Source organism: Balaenoptera musculus, chromosome 15, assembly GCF_009873245.2.
Source record: "Balaenoptera musculus isolate JJ_BM4_2016_0621 chromosome 15, mBalMus1.pri.v3, whole genome shotgun sequence".
NCBI classification, from domain to species: Eukaryota; Metazoa; Chordata; class Mammalia; order Artiodactyla; family Balaenopteridae; genus Balaenoptera; species Balaenoptera musculus.
Window position 1 is genome coordinate 88,425,442 of NC_045799.1, and position 20,072 is coordinate 88,445,513.

General features: G+C 59.9%; 1 protein-coding gene across 2 annotated transcripts in view; it reads right to left on the reverse strand.

Annotated features, from left to right (window-relative positions):
* FAM20C (FAM20C golgi associated secretory pathway kinase) overlaps positions 1–18,553 on the reverse strand; it is a 38,019-nt gene extending 19,466 nt beyond the window's left edge. Inside the window, exons 1-3 of one of the 2 annotated variants that reach the window (XM_036825958.1) lie at positions 17,187–18,508; positions 15,252–15,427; positions 9,432–9,510 (exon numbers count right to left, since the gene is read on the reverse strand). In XM_036825958.1, the coding sequence (XP_036681853.1) occupies positions 9,432–9,510; positions 15,252–15,427; positions 17,187–17,797 (866 nt within the window). In that variant the 5' untranslated portion in view covers positions 17,798–18,508. Of the gene's footprint in view, positions 1–9,431; positions 9,511–15,251; positions 15,428–17,186 lie in introns of both variants that reach the window. The other variant, XM_036825959.1, reaches the window with a different exon arrangement.
* Positions 18,554–20,072: the final 1,519 nt, after the last annotated feature.

Below are 20,072 nucleotides of genomic sequence, written 5' to 3' on the forward strand. Positions count from 1 at the left end.
GGAGAAGCCCCTTCTCCAGAGACCCTTCCCCGAGGCCCGGCACCATGCTCCTCAGGCAACAACCCCCCACATCTCAGGCGAGCCCCTCTGTCCCCCAGGGTCTTCTCCTGGCCTCTCGTTTCCTCAAGACACTTACTCTCAGTGATGGTGGATCTCGAAGGTGGACAGCTGGCTCCCGATGGTGCCGTCGGGCAGAGAGCCCAGGGTGGCCGTGCAGCCTCAGCCGGGGTCCTGGCTGCTCTGCCCCGAGCCTCCACTGGGCCAACAGCTCCGCCCTGCTGCTGACAAGCTCGGGAGAGTCTCTCAAAAGCCTGTGATGGGTTGTTACTTGTTTTTCAATTAATAAAGTCCACGGCTTTCTGACTATAAAAGTAACCCATGAAACTGGAGACAACCTAAGTGCCCTACAACTGGGGGCCTGCAAGGTGATCAACCACGTGAGACTTGGTGTCTGTTCATCACTCCCAGTGGCGGAGGGCGGGGGGGGGGGCGCCGTGGAGATGCACCAAAGACCAAGGACTGGACCTGGAGTAGCTGCTGGAGAGCCCCCTGCATGCTCAGACCCTCACAGGTCAAGCGCAGGACCCGTCCCCCCCCCCCCCACCCCGTCACAGGGCCTGTGCTGGCCGAGGAGGCCCCCCTGGGCCTGGCGCACCGGGCGCTGCTGCTCTGGACGTTTTCTGTTTGCACCACCCGCAGAGGCCAGGACGGCCCTCAGAGGTCCTGCTCCTTCAGGCAGGGGCCACGTGGAGACACCGGGTGCTGCTCTGAGCCCGTGGGAGCCCCGCACGGCGTCCCTGCTGGGCTGCACACGTTAACTGCAGGAGCTTGGAGCCCGAAGCTCCCCTGGGTCCACTAGGCCCTGTGCTTACTGGAGACATAGATGGGTCACACCCAGGGCTCGGCGGGGGGTCAACTGAGGTCGTGGACAAACTGCAGGGCACTGGGCAGCCCCAGATATGGAGCGGAGGTGGGGCCCTCCCCCGAGGTAAGTGCAGGAAGGGGACTCTGGGCGCCAGCGACCCGCTGAGGTGATGAGACCAGGCCAGCGGGGTGCAGAGTTCCAGAACGACCCAGCGACCCCATCTGTACTTCAATCCCACAGTGGCTCAGGGAGGAAACAGCCAGCCCGGCTGCCCTGCTGTGTTCCTGCTGTGCCCCCTGTTACAGGCGAGGACGTCGAGGCCCAGGGGAGCTCAGGGCCCACAGGAGGTGGCACTTGCCTCTCTCAGCAAAGGAGGCAGCTCTGCGGCTCACAGCCCAGCCCCCGCTGTACAGGATCCATGCGGCATGTGTGACGGGAGCATCAAAAGAGATTAAATATAGGAGAGGCGCTGTTTGACTCATATATAAATTGGTTCTGGAGACCAACACGCAGTACAGGGTCATGGACAACAAAACTGCATTTTACACATTAATCTGGGACGGCCGCTAACCATGCAGGGCTGTAGCAGCAGTTGTGCTGCAGTATAAGCGTGGCCATGGCTCCCTCTTTGGCGGCCAGGGGAGCACAGCATTTCATTGGAGCCTCTTTAAATCCTCTCCTCGTAAAAGTGATGAGTGGAAATAGCGTGCAATGGTTTCATGCTTTGATAACGAGGCACAGAGCCCCAGGTCCACCGATGCGGTGGCCACGTGGGGACCACGGAGAACACCACCGTAGCCCCTCTGCCTGCCAGCCCTGGAGGGAGGGGGGAGGGAGGAGGTGTCAGGGAAGAGCCAGCCCCTCCTGTCGCCTCCCACATCGGACAACTGTTCCAGGGACAGATAATCTCACAGAGTCAAGTCCCTTGCGACTCCTGCCCTGTGTTGGCCCCGGAGAAGCTCACCTCACGAGGTTGTAGCGAGTGGGCTCCCCTGGGCTGGTGCTCACGACAGCTGGATGCGGTCCTAGTGTGGAGGCGCCCCAGCGAGGGGCAGGGCCTGCTCAGGGCCCGGCAGCGGGTCTGGACCACCGTGTCACTAACCAGAGGCAGTGCAAGCACTGGGAAGACAGCCGAGACGGCGCCCGTCTGAGCGCCACTCCCAGCTGGACACACTGGTCATGGGGGGCCTTGGCGGGGCCTGGAGGGCAGGCAGTTCAGTGAGGCTGCCCGCTCACGCCCCTGGGCCCCAGCCTGGGGCCTGAGCGGGGCTCAGCAGGCTGAGGTCGAAATCACCAGGGGAGGCCCTGCCCTCCAGCACTTCCTGTTCTCAGGCCCGCGCCGCCCCCTGGCGGGCCAGGCTGGGGTTGGGGGGCGGCTCTGGCTTCTGCGGGGAGAAAGGCTGGCTGGCCAGAAGGTGTTTCTGCAGCTGCCTCTGTGTGTGCACCTCGGCTACGAGGAACTCCTGGGCCTCCAAACAGCTGCTCAGGGATGGTTTCTCCGGGAGATGCGTGCGTGCACACACACACGCGCACACACACACACACACACACACACACACACCCCTGTTCTTTGCAGAAGTAGTGCAGGTACTTAGAGCCTCTTCACGTGCAATGCCTCCGGGAGGAGTGGGCAGCATGGCGCCTCCCCAGCAGAGACCCCGCGTCCAGGGTCCCCGGCCGGCCGAGCCCCGGCCTGACGGTGCCTGACAGGCCTGGGACCTGACGTCCGAGAGCCTGGAACCAAGCCCTGGCCGGCCTCCCACTCCCGATTCACCTTTAAACCCTCGGAGCCTCAATTTCCTCCTCCTTGAAGGAGAGCTGGTGATAAAAGTAAAACGCGACGTGTCAGCTACAGGGGCACTGGCTTCGCCGGCCAGAGTGGAGGCTGTCAAACCCTAACAAGCCTGGGCAAGTGTGGGAACAGCTTCACTGGGGGGCAGAGCCGCGGCCGAGCGTGGCAGCCGCAGGGGGACCAGGCCGTGGCACGAACAGGGAGCGCGTGGTGGGCAGAGGCGGCCGTGTGTCCCTGCAGGGCGGGCAGCAGCCCCCCGGACGGACGTGCAGACACAGGCCCCTCCCCCCGCAAGGCCACACACACGGCTGTCCCTCCAGACCAAGGCGCCCAGAGCTGGACAGAGGGGAGCTGCTGCCCGCAAACAAAGGGAGTGAGGCCCCAAGGGCCAGACGTGGGGTTAGGCCTGGCCTGGTCCACAGGGACAGGGCATTCACAGCCCGTGACCTGTCCAGGCTCTGTGTACGGCCGTCACAGACATTGGCGTCCAGCCTGGGCACCACACCCTGCCCTGGAATGAGCTGCTGGAGTGTAGACCACAGGATGGCTGCCCCGGACAGCAGCGCTACTGAAGCCAAGCTGACCAGAGCCCGACCCTGCCACCCAGCACTGTGCTCCTGGCACAGCCCTGCCCCCAGACGAGCCCTCAGAAGTACGAGAGCGGGCAGGGCAGCTCCACTGACAACATCCTTTCACTGAAACCGCCCACAAGTCCATCAACAGGAGAGGGAAGAAGAAACCGGAGGTTTTCACACAACGGAATGTGGCTTGGCCACGAGAACAACAGGCCACGGGAGAGGCATCTCTCAGACGCGCGGGCAGCATGGACGGGGGCAGGGGGCGGGGATGCACTCCCTGGGAACCGGGGGGCAGGAGCCACCCTGGGAGGAGGAAACTGCAGGGGCCACAGGGGTCTGGGGGCTGTCAGTTGGTCCTGACCTCGTGTTGGTTACCTGGTCACCTGGTTACTGGCGTGTGTTGTAAACATCCGCTTACCATCTGTGTGCATTTCCATATGAACGTTCCAACTCGACAGAAACGTACATTTTAGGAAGGTGGGAAAGTGGGGAATTACAAGTGTCGGTAAAGCTAAAATTGTATTGGATTTTACCAGCACTGATAATATTTGCCCTTGATCTAACTGACCCTCCTCATACAACATACAGAGGAGACCAAGGCAGGCGGGGTGGCGGGTGAACCCATCAACAGTGAAGATGAAAACTCTTTCCTACCTTCGTCACCCAGGCACTGGGAAGAGGTGTGGGTATACACGGAATATAGTCTTACCTGGATGTTGGAAAGGGTTGAATTGTGTTCCCCAAAAATGGTATGTTGAAGTCCTAACCCTGGGGACCTGTGACTGTGGCTTTATTTGGAAATAGGGACTTGGCAGATGGGATTCATTAAGAAAAGGTCATAGTGGGTCAGGGTGGCCCTGAGTCCAGTGACTGGTGTCCTTATAAGAAGAGGGGAATTTGGACACAGACCCGCAGGAGAGGCCATGTGACAACAGAGGCAGAAAAGGGAGTGACCTGGCCACAAGCCACAGAACGCTAAGGATCGACAGCCACGCCCAGAAGCTGGAAGAGGCAGGAAGGACCCTCCAGAAGCCTTCGGGGGAGGCGGTCCTGCGACACCATGGTTTCTGCTGTGGCCTCCGGAACTGAGGAAGAAGAGCTTCCCGATTCTCTAAGCTGCCCAGGTCGTGATGCTTCCCGACGGCAGCCCGGGACACTCACGCAGTGTGGACGCATAGGCTTAGAGCTCAACTGTTGTTACGAATTAAGGAACCAGAAATGAACCCACATGTTAATGACATCAAAGACGATGATGGCCACTGCTTTGAGATCCGAGTAGGGACAGTGCAGTGGCCACCCCAGCCACATCTACTGCTGGCCGGTGCCCCTAGGGGCCCTCGGGCACTCTGAGCTTCAGTCTCCTTGTCCACAACAAGGTCTACGGGGTGACAGTGGCCTCCCTGTCTGGGTCCGAGAGGCACTGTGCCTGGCGTGGCGCCCTTTCCTGCACCCACGACCTCGGCCCCATCTGCCTCCAGGCTGGGGGGTGCCTTCTTTGGGGGCGCCTTTCACTGTCCCGCCAGCTCCTGAGCCCTGGATGACAAGTGCTCAGTAAGCCAGACTCGAAATGACCCATTCCAGACTCACTGAGCCCGGCCCGCGGGGTTTTTCTCCTTTTCTTCTGCTTTGCGAGCGATGCTGGCTGGGTCTGTGTAGCACCAGCGACCGGCCCGTCTGCACTGCAGGTGTTGTCCTGCTGCTGGAGTTATTTTCCCCTCAAAGCTACCGCGGGGGCAGGGGTGCTTTCCTTCCCTCCCTGCGTCTGAACACGCTTTGGATCCCAAAACACACAGCACAGAGGGCGCTGTAGCTCCGGATTCCAAACGCTCAGGAGGCGGCCCAGCTGTTTTGGTGAAGACGGACCGTTAAAGCAGCCTCGCCAGGCCGCGGGCAGCGACGGGTCGCCTGCTGGCAAGTGACCTGAGCAGAAGCGCGGCTGCAGCTCCGTTTCCAGCCTGCGTTCAGCTGTTGCGCCCTAAATAGCCACTGTTCAAGTGCACCAAATATTCATCATCCCTCGAATGTTTGCAAGTCAAAATTGCAAACTCCAGCACACCCAGACAATCAAAGAGCAAGGACTGACTCGGGGAGGGGACTGCAATGGCTCCTGGAGCCCCACGGCTGCTGAACTTACTGTCTTCCTTACCGGAGATACAGAGGTCCCAGAAGGGCAGGGTCCCGAAGCCTCCTGTAATCCAGCCTCGTGCAGCGTAAGGCAACCGAGGCCCAGAGAGGGGAGGGAGTGTTGCAAGGTCACACAGCAAGGATACTCTCTATGGCTAGGCCTCACCTTCCAGGTGCCTCCACGTGCACCTGCTCCCTGCCTGGACCGCCCCCCCCCCCACGGCCCCGCAGGCCACTGGCACCTAGGTCGGAAGCCTTCACTCTCTCAGCCCCGACCACGTCCGTCACTGTGCCCAGGGGGTCTGCCTCTCCCAAGCGTCTCTAAGAGCCACGCTCATCCCCCATCCTCACGCCTCCTCAGGCGCAGACGCCAGCACCTCTCGTCTGACAACCGATAAGCCCTCCCACCCTCCCCACCTCCGTCCCTGCATAACGTGGCGGCTGACTCTCCTGGAAAACATCCAAACATCCAGGCCCAGATGCCCCGCAGAGTCTAACCCCTGCCCCTCTGCAGCTGCCTGGACTCGTCTCCCCTCGAGTTCTGTGCTCAAACACAGAACTGTCCCACAGAACTTTCTGTGATGCTGGGCGTGTCCAACACGGCACCGCCAGTTACGTGCAGCCACTGATGCCTCAGGTGTGGCTGGTGTGACCGAGAGACCAGGTTGTCACTTCATCTCACTTAAATTAACCTCAGTATAAACAGCCACATGATGGAGTCCTCTGCACAACAGCACTGGTCTTCCAGACTGTAGAAGCCACCCGGTCCTGGAATGTGCCGCCTCCTCCAGGCTGGCCTTCTGGCCTGGGGTGGTGTCCACCTGACCGTCACACTTGTGCTCAGGCCTCAGCTGGAGGTCACTTCTGAGAAACCTTCCAGCTGCCTCCTAAGTGCTCACCAGCCCTCAGTCTCCCGTCTGCCGTCAGTGGCTCGTTCTCTAGTTCGTTCTGCAGACGTATGTGTAGCACCAACTGAGGACCAGGCCCTGTGCGGTGGGGCAGACACACTGCTCTCCGTCCCGTCCTGAGCAGCAGTGCCAGGCCTGAGTCACGCCTGCATTCCCTGCGCCTGGCAGGAGGCCAGGCCGGGCTCAGTGTTAGTGGGGTGGCTGAACGCAGATTTCTGCCAGGAGGTGGTCACAGCTAGTGTTATGAGCACACCTGGAAGCTTCCTTTCCAAGAAGCAGGTTGAATCCTGTTGCAAAGCCCGCACACTCCGGTGTATCTGCCCAGCCCCACCCCGACTTGCCAAACACCAGCTCCTCCCGGCTTCCTTCTGTAAACTTGGTGCCCTGCCTCCTAAACCAATCCAATAGAGTTTAGACCTCACACCTCTTCCTACAATGCCTTTGTTGACAGATGGATAAACTGAGTCCCAGTAAGGGGAAATGAATTTACTGGAGGTCACACAACAATGGCCTTGCCAGGCCTGCTGTCTCTGTGGATACACCAATGCTTCTAAACTTCAGCCACACACATCACCCGCACCACTATTACCTAGCGTGTACAGTTTTCGATATTAAAATCTAAATACTACACCAAAAGCACGAGCAACAACAACATAATAGTTAAATCCAACATCCTCAAAATGAGAAACTTGTGCCTCAAAGGACACCACGTATGTGATAAGGGTCTTATATCCAAAATACATAAAGCACTCTTACAACTTACTAATGGAAAGACAACCAACTAAACAATGGTAAAAGATCTGAACAGACATTTCTCCAAAGAAGATCTAAATGACCAACAAAGACATGAAAAGACACTTGACACCATTAGTCAGTAGAGAACTATGAGTCAGAACCTCAGGGAGACACCATCTCACACACCCACCAGGATGGCGAGGACCAAAAAGGTGGATAAAGACAAGTACTGACGAGCAGCGCGTGGAGACGGCTGGTGGGACTACCCGTTGCGCAGCCGCCGAGGAAAAGCGTCTGCAGCTCTTCAAACAGTTACACTTAGTTATGATGTGACCCAGCAATTCCACTCCCAGGCATACAGCCGGGAGAAATGAAAACGTATGTCCACCCAAAAACCTGTACATGAATGTTCATACAGCATTATTCATACAGCCAAAAAGTGGAAATAATTCAAATGCCCACTAACGGATGAAAGTACAAGTAAAATGTGGTCCATCCACACTGTAGAGTATTGTTCGGCCACAGAAAGGAAGGAAGCTCTGACACCGGCCACAACGTGGATGAACCTTGAACACATGATGCTCAGTGAGAGACGCAGACACAAAGAATCAGATAGTGTGTGACTCTGTTTACGTGAAACTCCAAGATGGGCAAGTCCACAGAGACAGAAAGTAGGCTAGTGGTTGTCCAGGCCTGGAGGCAGGGCAACATCGGACAAGGTTTTTTTCTGGAGTAACGAAAAGGTTCTAAAATTGTGGTGATGGATGCACCGTTCCGTGAATATACTGAAAGCTATTGAATTGTAGACTTTAAGTGGCTGAATTATGAAATACGTAAATTACATCTTGATAAAGCTGTTAAAAAATCTTACTTTAACACTAAAGCAAGAATACTCAGCAACTCATGGGCTAATGTGCTATTTAAATATTTTTCAACGTCTGTTAAAAATATATACCCATTAAACTTTAAACGGTGGGGCTTCCCTGGTGGCACGGTGGTTAAGAATCCACCTGCCAATGCAAGGGACACAGGTTCGAGGCCTGGTCCGGGAAGATCCCACATGTCGCGGAGCAACTAGGCCCGCGTGCCACAACTACCGAAGCCCGCACTCTAGAGCCCGCGAGCCACAGCTACTGAAGCCCGCGCGTGCCTAGAGCCTGCGCACAGCAACGAAGACCCAACGCAGCCAAAAACAAAAATAAATAAATTTTAAAAAAAAACAACTTTAAATGGTCATGCACATACCATGTAAATTACACTCTGCAGGCCCCCCAGGCTCTACCTCCCACCTCAGGGCTGTTCCTCTCTAGACCCGCTCAGCATACATCCTTCAAGATCTCAGAGGAAAAATACTACCACCTAATTAATTCAGAATCTTCAACTTACAAAGCTCTGGGCGCACCTGGAGACGACTTACTGGACTGTGGACAATACACCACCAAGACGGGGGGCCTGTGTGGCCGACGGGGCAACAAAGACATTGTGGTTTTCAGCTATTGTCCCGGATTCCTGCCAGGGAGGGGTCCAGGCCCACCTGTCACCTGGCCGTCCATGCAGCATCCGAGCTCGACCCTGCCTGGCACACCCTCCTCCCCGCACAGCTCCATACTCACTGTTGCGACATCAAGAGGCCTGGAAGGGGCCCCTCTACTCAAGCTACAGTCTGAGAGGGCACAGAGGAGCCCACGGTGGCCAGAAAGTTCTATGAGGAGCCCCCTCCCCTCCAGAACCTTCCCCAAGGAGCCCACGTGCAGCCTAGGCCTCACCTCGCCCAAATCACCCCTCATGAACGTTGGGGTTCTGTGTGAATGTTGGGGTTCTGTCCTGTGTGAACCAGGCTGGCCGTCCACCCTGGTCACGGATAGCTGCTCCTTCTGGGGGGGCCCATGCCCTGGAGCTCTGTCGCAGTCCCCACCCAGCCCAGCAGCCCCACATGACCTGAATGGCCTCATGGGCTTTTGGGGGTGCAACCCATGCTTTAAAAACAATGAACTGTCTCAACAGTGCAAAAATGGCCCTGTTTGAAACTAACCAAAGATGGCAAACAACCTCGGCCCATGCGGGACAAGCAAGTGCCAGGACCATCAGAGTGGACACCCCAAACCACAGGTGCTCATTTCGGGAGTAGCCTGGCTTCCAAACGTTCCTTCTCCACCATCCCCACAGTTTTCGGACGCCACTGAGGGGTTCACTTTGACTTTGGTAGCACAGTCTCTATTTTATCGAGAATAGGGATCAGGGGTCCAATCAGCTGGCCCACTAGTCTTAGAAATAAAGTCTTACGGGCGCGGCCGGGCACACTCACAGACACAGAGTCAGGCTGCTCTCGGGCGAGGACAGCAGAGCTGAGAGGCTGAGACACAGATCACACGACCTGCGCACTCCCGGCCACAGCCCTCACACCTGACCCCCACCGGCCCGGCACTTACTTCATGGGTTTGAACAGTGCTTGCCCGTAGTTCTGGAAGGTCATGATGAGCTTGAGTTGTGTGCCCCCCGACTTCATGGCTGCAATAGGAGGGAAAGAATACAGGGTCACCTGCTGCCTCGGGGCAGGCCCGTGAGCTTGATGATGCACTGCTCCAGGGTCTGGGGAGACCCCTGGGTAGCGGTGCCCTGAGGCTGTGGGGTTAGGTCGGGGAATGGGTGCAAATGTGAGGGTCGTGGCAGTGGAGTGGTGAGGGTCCGCGACCAAGGCCTGGGGCAGGAAGATGTTTCAGGGTCAGGAAGCGCCAACCAGGGGCCAGAGCAGCCGTGCTAAGGAGGGTGGACGGGGCCTGGGAAAATGGGCTGACGGCAGAGGTGGCGGGAGGGTGCCACACTGGAGGGTTGGGTCTGCGGTGGCCCCAGCTGGCGCCCTAGACGGTGTCTCCGCTTGCCCCGACCTCGGGCCCCTCTGTTGAAGGGGGCTCAGCACACCCACCCAGCCTCCCCCATGGGGCTGGGGCCAGGGCTGAGACCCACTGGTCGGTGCCTCAGGGGACTCAGGTGAGCACGGGACGCGTTGCACCCTCTCCCGGGGTTGCCCTCGTGGTGACCGGGGTCACGCTAGTGAAGCACCTGGAACAGCGTCGGGCATGTTCAGGTCAGCGGACTTCAGGGGCGAGAGAGGCAGGACCTCAAGGTCCAAGTTCCCAGACGTTTCAGGGGCTGCAGGGCTCCATGGGCGCCGAGGCCAGACCTGTCCTCCAGGTCCCCGGCCACCTGCCTGACTCCTGCTGCCAGGTCAGCAGCTCCATCTGAAGGGGCCCTGGACTCAGCATCGGAGACAGTGTGACCCAGGTCTGTGGGTGAAGCTCCCCGAGCCTGTACCCTCCCCATTCCTAACAAGATCCCTGACCCGCATTTGGATGGGCCACCCTGACTTTAAATGAATGAACTCCGTCTTCTGGAGACTGGTGGACCACACAGACACCTCCGTGTGGGAGGTGCTGCCAGGTGCCAGCAGGGCCGATGACGTTGTGCCCTCGGCCTCGGCCAGTTCATCTGTGAAGTAGGACCAACGTCTGTCCTTAGGGGTCACGGTCAGGACGCTGGTCCAGCTGTTTTCACAGCCCCTGCCTTGATTTAAGGGTCAGAAGAAGCGAGGCCTGGCCCAAGGATGGCTCAGATTTGGAGAATGTGACACCAGGAGCAGCTGGGTTCTCTGTTCTCCCCGCCACCCCACAGCCACGGAGAAAGGCGAGAGCGCGTCCATTTACAGGCACTGAGGGGCCAGCCCCGTGGGCACCTGCCCCACGTAAGCCTGTGCTCCGGCCTGGGTCCTCGGCCCAACTCAGGGGTGCGGCCCAGACTTCAGTGCGTGACACAGGCCCCAGGATGTCTGAGAAGCAACAGCTTCCAGCCTGGAGTACGACTGACGCCGTGATTTGCTACAATCCAGCGCACCCCTCCTGGGGGAGTTCTGCTTCTTGAAAGGGAAACCACAGCACTGCCCCAGGTGGAAACCAGCTCCCGCCCTGGACTTAGACGGAGCCCAGCCGGAACACACGCCTGCTGGATTCCGGAGCCGTGGCTGCCAACAGTTCAAAATGGAGAAAGCAAGCGCTGGGGGGGTGCAGCTGGGTCAGCACCGCACAGGCTTTGTTTTTGACCTTCAACCCGACAGCGGAGAGAGATGAGGAGGAACTCAGCTATTCACCACCTTCTCCGGGTCCCCTGGGGTGGCCTTTGTCCTTCCTCCAGGATGACTGAAGGCCCCTCCGGCCCTGGGCTTGGGCGTCCAGCTTACTGGGCATTTTCAGTTCCCTTCCTCCGGGTCAGTCGAGCCAGGCTCCTGGGACTGGGGCCCGAAGCGGTGGTGTCCCCGGGGTAGGAGGGGGACTGCAGCCTTTCTGGGCCCAGAGCCACCTTCCTGAGGAGCCCACTCATTAGGCAGGGCGGCCCTACGGCCCCCAGGGCTGCTGTCCTAGCAGGTCAGTGAGCGCCCAGGACTTCTGTCCTGTGGAGCCGTCTCCACTGCTCAGCACCCCCATTGGCTTTGTCCTGATCTGGATGAGCAACTGTGGGGTCTGTGCTTCAGGCCAGAGGCTGCCCGAATCCTCTCCTGCTGAGTGACTTCTTTTTAAGTAACTCCAAGTACAGAGTAGTTAATTGTGTCATTTGTTCTTTGCATCCATGGTTGTGCACAATAGTGATTTAATTATCAACACTATCACTGGCCCAGCCAAAGCCTCCGCAGGCCTGGCTTCAGGGTCCCGAGCCTCTTTAAAGGCGGCTAATAGCCATTACCAAGCAGCCGGGAGCCCAGCTCTAAAGAAATCTCCGCTGGCCACATGCGTTTTGTGAGTGGATCGAGGGGTCTGAACGGGAGCCTTGACGGAACTGTCCTGAGGGAAAGCATCGGGGGCCTTGCAGGACCCGTTCTCATCGCCACACCATTTCTGGGCTCGTGTTCCAAGACTGAAGTGACCGCTTGGGTCCAGACACAGTCCAGAGCTGGAGGCAGAGATGTGTTGACCGTGGGCAAGCCTGCCCTCCCGGAAGCCTGTTCCCTGATTTGCAGGATGGGGTTGGGAGATCGGCTGGATTTCTAGCTCTTCTTCCATTTTAAGCTCAAAAGGATGGCGCTGCTGAACCCTGACTCCCAAGGCAGGTTCCCGGCTCCCATGGGGCCTCCGAGGGCTGCGCCCCCCCAGGTCGCAGCAGTGCCAGGGGCGGGGCCTCCAGCAGCAGACAGCTCTTGTCCAGGGACCCCGGTCTGCAAACCCACCCAGTGGCTCTGCTAAGCCAAGGGCCCAGTCAGAGGCTGCTGTCTCAGCAGCTGGGTGTTCAACAAAAACGACCAGCTGGGTGTGGGGGCAGACACCCCCGGGAAGGCGTGCATCCCCGGGGACGCCTGCAGCCTGGCTGGGCCAGCCCCCCTCCTGCTCCCCGCCCAGCAGGATCCTGGGCCTGGACACTTGCAGCCATGCTCCCGGAGGCTGCACTGGGCTCCAGGTGAGAAGGTGTCCTGCTTCCTCAGGAAGAGGGGCTCCTCTCAAGTGTGAACTTGCTGGGAGCACCTCCAGGCACCTCCAGGCCCAAGGCCGCACATAGCGGGGCTGAGCGTCCGGTCGAGGCCTTCAGCAGGCTCCAGCTTGCCCAGTGCTGGCCGCCCCACGCAGAGGTGACCAGCGGGGTCGCTGCCTAGCCTCTGCTCCTACCTCTTCCTCTTCCTCTTCCTCACCAAAACCTCTCAACAGCCCCGTGAGGCAGGTTTCACGGGTCCACACCCGTCTTCAAAATCTCTGGAGCAGAAGTGTTCAGGGGTTTTAAAAATTTCAGATGACAAGAGTTGCAGGTGGTGTATCCATCCCCCAGATTCTGTAGCCCTGAGCGGGTCGGGGGAGAACCCCGGAATTAAATGCACTCCATGGGAACATTCACTCCAAGTGAGAAAAACAAGGGTTTATAAACAGTTTCTCATTTTAGGTTTTGCCTCCATGTCCATTCATGTTGGGTCAGGTTTTGCTGTCAAATGGGTTATGATTTCAGATTTGCAAGCTGGAGATTACAGGGTCGAGGATATGACCACCTCTGTGATCCACAGGAGACGCGGGGAGGTCCACAGAAGTTAACCCATCTGCCCAGAGTCACGCTGACTCGTGACAGGGGCAGCTAGGACACACCAGGCCTGCTGTTCGCTGTGCATCTGCCCAGAGTCACGCTGACTCGTGACTGGGGCAGCTAGGACACACCAGGCCTGCTGTTCGCTGTGGGTGATGACACCTGGTCCCATCAAGTCAACCTTACCATGCTCATCAGGCACCCGTGAATGCCACCCTGGGCTCTGACCGGCCCACGGCCCCAAGGAACACGCTCCATTAGGACCAGCTAGGCCAGGGTAGTCCAGCGGGTGAGATCAGCTCAAACAGCCCACAGGACACAGATGGGCAGGCACTCACCCCAGGTCACCCTGCCAGGCGCAGAGCACGCCAGAACTCTGGACGTCAGGCAGCCTAGGCACCATTGCCCGGGACAGTTGGACCAAAGTGGGTGGGGGTGCCCCAAGGCCAGGCCCCCGGCAGAACAGGGGAGGAGGGTGCCCAGGGCGGGCAAAGCTGCCTGTGAGCCCCCGAGGCCTGTCCTCTGCCTCCAGTGGCTCCCTGGGCTCCTGGGCTCTGCTCTCTGCACAGGGCAACGTCCAGCGAGAGCTGGGAGGCTGTCTGTCCCCTGAGGGGTATGGTGAGCCTGGCTGGCCTGTGGGATCCTTGCAGCCCTGCCCCTAACCAAGACCCTGCACAAAGCCCGAGGTAATACTCTACAAGCCTGGGTGCACTGTCCATCTTCTTGAAATAAGATGCAATGTGCCTGAGCCCACTTGACAGATGGGACACCGGGGCAGACAGCAGCCTGCAAGCATGAATGCTGCACTTCCCTAAACCCTAATTTTAAAACGCTGTTGTCATTTTCCCGAAAGGCCCACGCTCCCTGCCCCCTTCCATCACGAAAGCCTTCGCCCCATTCAAGACCTGCTCCTCCCAGGTGGAGGTCACCTCCTCGCTAATCACTCTCGACTTTATCTGTCCATCAGCATGTGCAGGTCAGGATGCAGCAGAAGCTTGTTGAGGCTGGATTCACCCCCAACTCCCACTGCCCAGAAAGGGGCCCTGAGATGCAGGAGGTGCTCAAGAGAATCCACTGAACAGACGACAAATGGTCATCGCATTGGATGTTTCTCTAACAGCCTCGTCTACTCAGGAGAGAAGGGGACACCCCAGCTGTGGCCTCTCCCATGCGGTCCTCGTCGTCCACACGGATTGCCTTCCAGCACAGGAGGAGGGCTGGGTGGGGCTGGGGGCCGGGAGGCACTCAGATTCCTCCTGGGCAGCAAGAAGGAGGGGAGACCACCGTCGTGCCCCGGCGAGTCCTCTCTCAGGGTGAACAACTATATGCTAGGGAGAGGGTGGTGCTGGCAAACAGCTCAGCGCCGGGCGGAGACACCCAACACAGCCTCTAAAGAGCTCTGGAAACCCAGGCGCCAGCCTCGCAGGCAACCCCCAGCTCCCTGGCCTCAGCCCAGGTTAGCAGAGCCCTTTCAGCCTCAGGATGGCCCAGACACCAGTAAGACAGTGCCTGGAACCCCCTGCTCCCAGCACTCAAGCTCCTGGGGCCTCCCTCCACCCTACGCGCCTCCTGGGACTGTTCCTCCCACCCAGGGCCTCTGCCCACCCCCTCTGCCCTTGGAGCTACTAGTGACTAATCGGGACCTTCACAAACAATTGCCTGCAGGCCTGAGAACAATGGCATCAAACCTCCACACTCAGAAACCACTGCCGACACATTTTCCTGAAATCAGTAACTGGATGCCCTGAAACTTCTGATTCAGCAGATCCCAAAGTACTCAGAGATGTCTCCTCCGAACTACTCAGTGTATGGGGCTCTGCCCTGGATAGAGTTGAGCCCTTGTCACTCCCCGCCCACATGAATCCCAGGAGCACCTGGTGGGCTCTGAGGCAGAGCCTCCCCAAACAACCAGAAGATGCTGAGCTCTCCAAGGCGTCTCCCTGCAGCTGCCAGGGGTGCCTCTTCTTAACCCGCGGTGGGGACCCGTGGTGCGCCCCCCACAGCAGAACAACAGGACTGGCCGGGCGGCGTCTTGCCCTGCCTTGCTCATCTTGCAACAGCAGAAAGCAGCCTCCCGCTGCCCCCAAATACCGACAGCATCGAAGGCCTGCAGGCGCCTCCTCTGGGAAGGCTGCCAGTATAACTCGCCCACGAGGTGATGCTCCAGCAAGGAGAGCTGGCCGGGCAGGGAGGGCACCTACCAACACTGGTGATCTTCTGGGCGCCGAGGTCACGCAGCAGGGCCTCCACCGCTGGGTTGTGCCGAGAGTACAACTCATAGCGGTTGATGCCGATGTGGAATTTGAGCCAGTTGGGATAGGAGTCCACGGCCGCGTCCCCCGTGGGTAGGAATTCATCCTCAGGACCTTCGTGTGGCCTGCACAAATGAAGGTGACCCAGGTCAACAGGGAAAGAACAGAACAGCAAGGTCTCGAGATGGATGGGGGAGTTGGCATCGATGCCAAGGTTTTCACTTTGAATCCAAACAAATATAGATTTATTCAGAGGTGCCTCTACTCAAACACGACCCTGCGACGGCCGCACTTTTTCTGTGGCTGTTGTTCCACCAACTAACAATATATTTGAAGGCCTGTAATTCTCACTTACCCTTGGGAGACGCCACAGACAGCTATAACTAAAGCAGACCAAACCCAGACCGTCAGCGCTAGGCCCCGCCGCGTCTGTCCCAGGGTCACTGAAACAGCCTGACAAGCATGATGTCAGCCTGGGGTGCGAGGGGCTGCCGGCTTCCTGGGGGCAGATGAGCCCAGTCTGGCGGAAACCTTCGCTGGGTGCTCTGCTTTGGGGCAGCAATGATTCAAAAGGCTAAATTTGATTTTCAGGAAGCAGCCTTGGGTGGGGAGAGAGGAAAGTGGGACTCACTCCAGCCGAGGCCCAAATCGAGGACCTGCTGCCAACATGGCCCATCCTTGTCTCTTGAGCCAAAGGGCCAGTCTGGGGGAGGACAGGCCCTGTTTGCTGCTGGAGGTAAAAGCGGAACTTGTCTAAGCGCTAATTCACCTACAAGTGAGGCCTTTTCAGCCCCAAGTTCTGCCCACAACGGACACGATGGGCTACGAGAAGTTGCCCAAGGGCCCCATCCCTGACCAGTGGCTCTGGGCTGTCTCTCCTGCAAAGAGGCCCAGGCCTAGCACACTGCTCTGCCTCTCACATTTCTGAGCATTTCCGTGAACCTGGCCAGCAGACAAAGCTCAGAGGCCACCAAACACCTTGGTGTGTTTAGACAGAAAACACTGGGTCTGGTCCAACTGCAAAGGAGAAAGGATTTTTGAGATGTTTTGGAAACCTGGCCTTTCCCCTCCGTTGCTTGTGTAACCTTTGCAGGTACTTATTTATCCTGGCCTTGCTATTGGTTAATATTTCACCACCCAGGGCGGCAGCATCTGCTTACTTTGATCTGTGTGGCTGAGGAGGGCCTTGGGGGAGGAGTTTAAACCAGGACAGTTTAAAGAGATGCTCCTGGGGGCTGCTACTCGCCTCTTAGGAAGCTGTCACCCCCTTGCAGCCTGGGCGGGGGCAGAACTCCCTGGTTATGCCTCACGGGGGCCAGCATGCCCCTCTGCTAATTTTTTCTCAGGGACTGGTTTACAAGGCTCATTAGGCCTCTCCAGACCTTCCCGACATGTCCACCAGAGCGGTGTTGCCACGCACCGGCAGGCAGCAGCTTCCCAAGGAAGCACCTTCACTCACTGCCTGAGTCCCTTTGTGAGCCTGTGACCAGGGCCTTGCAGGCCAGCACTGCTTTCCTGCAAATGCAGAGCTGACTCTTCCCGGCTCCTGCCTGCCATGTCTGCCTTCCAGGCCGGTGGCCACAGGAAACAGCTCCCAAACCACCCAGCAGCCCTTCTCAGGGAGGCAGTCATTCTGGAGACAAAGGCAGTGCCCAGAGCCTGCACGCTGCCCGCCCCGCAAAGCTCCCCTTCCTGCGGCCTCTGCCATGGGGTCCACGCCCTCTGTGAGTCTCTGACCCTGAGCCTCTTTACACAGCGCCTGGGATGTGCAAGGGCACTTTCTGGGAAGGGGCACTGGGGTGGATCTTTATTCTCACGGGGCGCATGGCTGCCTTGGGGGTCGGGCCTGCCAGCACCCACCTCAGCAGCCACAGCCCCACTCACCAGTCTGGGTTCTCTGCTGCCGCCGCCTTGGGGTTGAACCTGATGTCGCTGTTCACGTTGAAGAGGACGTCGTCCTCCGTTAGCGGCGGAATGGCTACCTGGTACAGTGGGTGCTGGAACAGCCTGGCCAGGAGGGAGCCGTCCCCGCTCGGGCCGGGGGGCGGCACAGGTCCACGCGGACCGGGGTCTCTGAGCAGCGGCCGGTGAGCGGAGTCTAAGGGTCGCAGGGCGCCGGGATCCTGCCCCGGCAAGGCGCCCTCGGCCGGTTCGGCTGCGGGTGGCAGTTTCTCAAGCGAGTGGGACGTGAGGTTGGAGGAAGGGTCGGAGCTGAAATCCTGCAGGATGCGCAGTGTGTGCTTGTTGGGCCAGCCCGCGTCGCCGGCGGCGGAGGCTGCAGCCGGGGGCTCCCCCGGGCGTCCGCGCGCCTGGGCCCAGCCGGGTGCCGCCGCCTCGGCCGCGGGCTGCGCGCAGGAGCAGCCGGGTTCCCCCGAGGGCTGCGCTCCGCTCCGCTCCAGCTTGGGCAGCAGATCCAGCACGATGTGCAGCGCGCAGGCCACCAGGAACGCCATCAGGATGAGCACGCGGAACCTGCGCACGAGGATCATCTTCATGGCCCGGCGGGCGAGCGGGGCCTGGAACTCCGGGCGCCCCCAGAGCGCGCTCCGCCCGTGCCCTTCTAGTCTTGGCTTGGCACGAACGCGGTGCCGCGGCGCGGATCAAGGTCCATCTGGCGTCGGCCAGCTACTCGTCCCGGGGCTGTCCCACGCGTAGGGCGCCCACCGCCAAAGCGCCCGCTCGCCGGGCCATTTCGGGGCCGTTCCCTCTCGCCTCTCCGGAGCGGCCGCGCCCTCAGCCGGCTGGGCCCAGCGGCCCTCGTCCGCGAAGCTGGGGGCGCAGCTCGGGGAGGCCCCGCGCACGTAGCGGCCCGCTTGGGTCTCCGGGGCCGCGGCCGCGCTCATCAGGCGCTCAGGGGCCGGACACTTAGGCCCATCCCGGCCAAGGCGCGGCGGCCTGGGGTGGGGGTGGGGGGTGGCGGCGACCGCGCGGCGCAATCCGATCCGAGGCTCGGCGCAGTCTCTTGCGCTGCTCCGTGGGCCGCGCTAGGCGCCGGGCCGGCCGGGCGGAGAAGGGGCGGCTCCTTCGGGCAGGGCTCGGTTCTCTCACGCTGCGGCCCGCAGGCGGGGACCTGGAGGGGAATGAGGGCGCAGGGCCGCGGGGACCGAGGAGGGGGCGGGAGCGGGGGGTGGCGCACGGAGCGTCCGGCGAAGTCCCCGGGCAGGTGCACCGGCCGTCCCCGGAGCGCAGCCCCCGCACAGTCGAGCCTCTCCCCGGGCGGTCAGATATCCGAGCGCCGCGGAGCCGCCCCCCGCGTCAGCGCCCGCAGATTGGCGGAGCCGCAGCCCCGCGAGCCCGGGCCTACGCTGCTCCCTCTCTTTTCTCCTCCCCTCGGCCGCGCCCCGCGATGCTCTGCAGCTCCCGGCCCGCTAAAGGGAGGGCGCTTTCTTCCCGCGGTTTGACCAGAGAAGACATAGAGGAAAGCAGACGGCGCTGACCCCGCGCTACGGGTTCTGCCGAGAAGGGCTCCCCGGCCTGGCTGCCGCGCCCAGGACCTCGGCCCGCCCGGGGCAAGCCGCCGCCAGCTGCAGCCTCTCGGCTCCTCCCCGATAAGCCGAGGGCCAGAGCCCAGGCCAAGTCCCTCCCCGGAGGCGCTGGGCGTCTGCGCCGCCGGCTGAGCTCCCTCTGGGCGGCGACCTTATGCCCCACGCCCCCGCCTCGGGCGGGTGCCGCGCCCCAGGCGGCCGGCGAAGGGGAGGAGGAGGGGGCGTTGGGGTCGCCACCGCTGGAGACGATGAGAGGAGCGGGGTGTTGGCCCAAACCCGGAGGGGAGGCCCGCACCGGGGCGAGGCTCCTGCACGCTGGGGCCCCATCCCACCTCGAGGGGACCACGCCGGCGCCTTAACTATGGCGGCGCCGGCGCCCCAGTTAGAATTCGCTTGGCACAGAGAGGTGCCCGGTGTGTGCGAGAGGTGGCACCTCCCTCGCTTTGGGCGGGACTCTGTGTGTGTGTGTGTGTGTGTGTGTGTGTGTGTGTGTTTGTGTGTGTATCAATTGGCCTCGCCAGATGCGCAAAATTGGCCACCTACAGCCAGGGGCGCGGTACTTCTGTGCCCACACAGCTTCTGGACCCCCAGCCCCCAATAGGGAATATTTTTTTAAAATTTATTTATTTAATTTATTTATTTTTGACTGCGTTAGGTCTTTGTTGCTGCACACAGGCTTTCTCCAGTTGTGGCGAGCGGGGGCTACTCTTTGTTGAGGTGCATGGGCTTCTCATTGCAGTGGCTTCTCTTGTTGCCGAGTTCGGGCTCTAGGCGCGCGTGCTTCCGTAGTTGTGGCCCACGGGCTTAGTTGCTCTGTGGCATGTGAGGTCTTCCCGGACCAGGGCTGGAACACGTGTCCCCTGCATTGGCAGGCGGATTCTTAACCACTGAGCCACCAGGGAAACCCCCCAGTAGGGAATACTAATGTGCATTTCAGCCTAAAGTCATAGTTGGGAAGGTAAGTGAACCTGGCCAAAGGAGACGTCACAAACACACCTACCACCAGGCTCACTGCCCCCTGCCCTTCAGGGGCTGCAAGTTTCCAAGGACGAAGCCTCTCTGGCAGGACTGAGGGGAGGCCAGTCTCTGGTGGGAGACCTGGGGTGGGACCCCTAGTCTCCCATTGACTGTACTGCCTTCTCAGGACTGCAGTTTTCTCCTGCATGAATTCAGGGTCCATTTTCCCTGAGACTCACCATTGAATCTCAGTGCCTGGCCCAGTGCCTGACATTCAGAAGGCACCCATTAGATACCTGGGGTGAAGGAGGGGAGTCCCAGCCCAGCA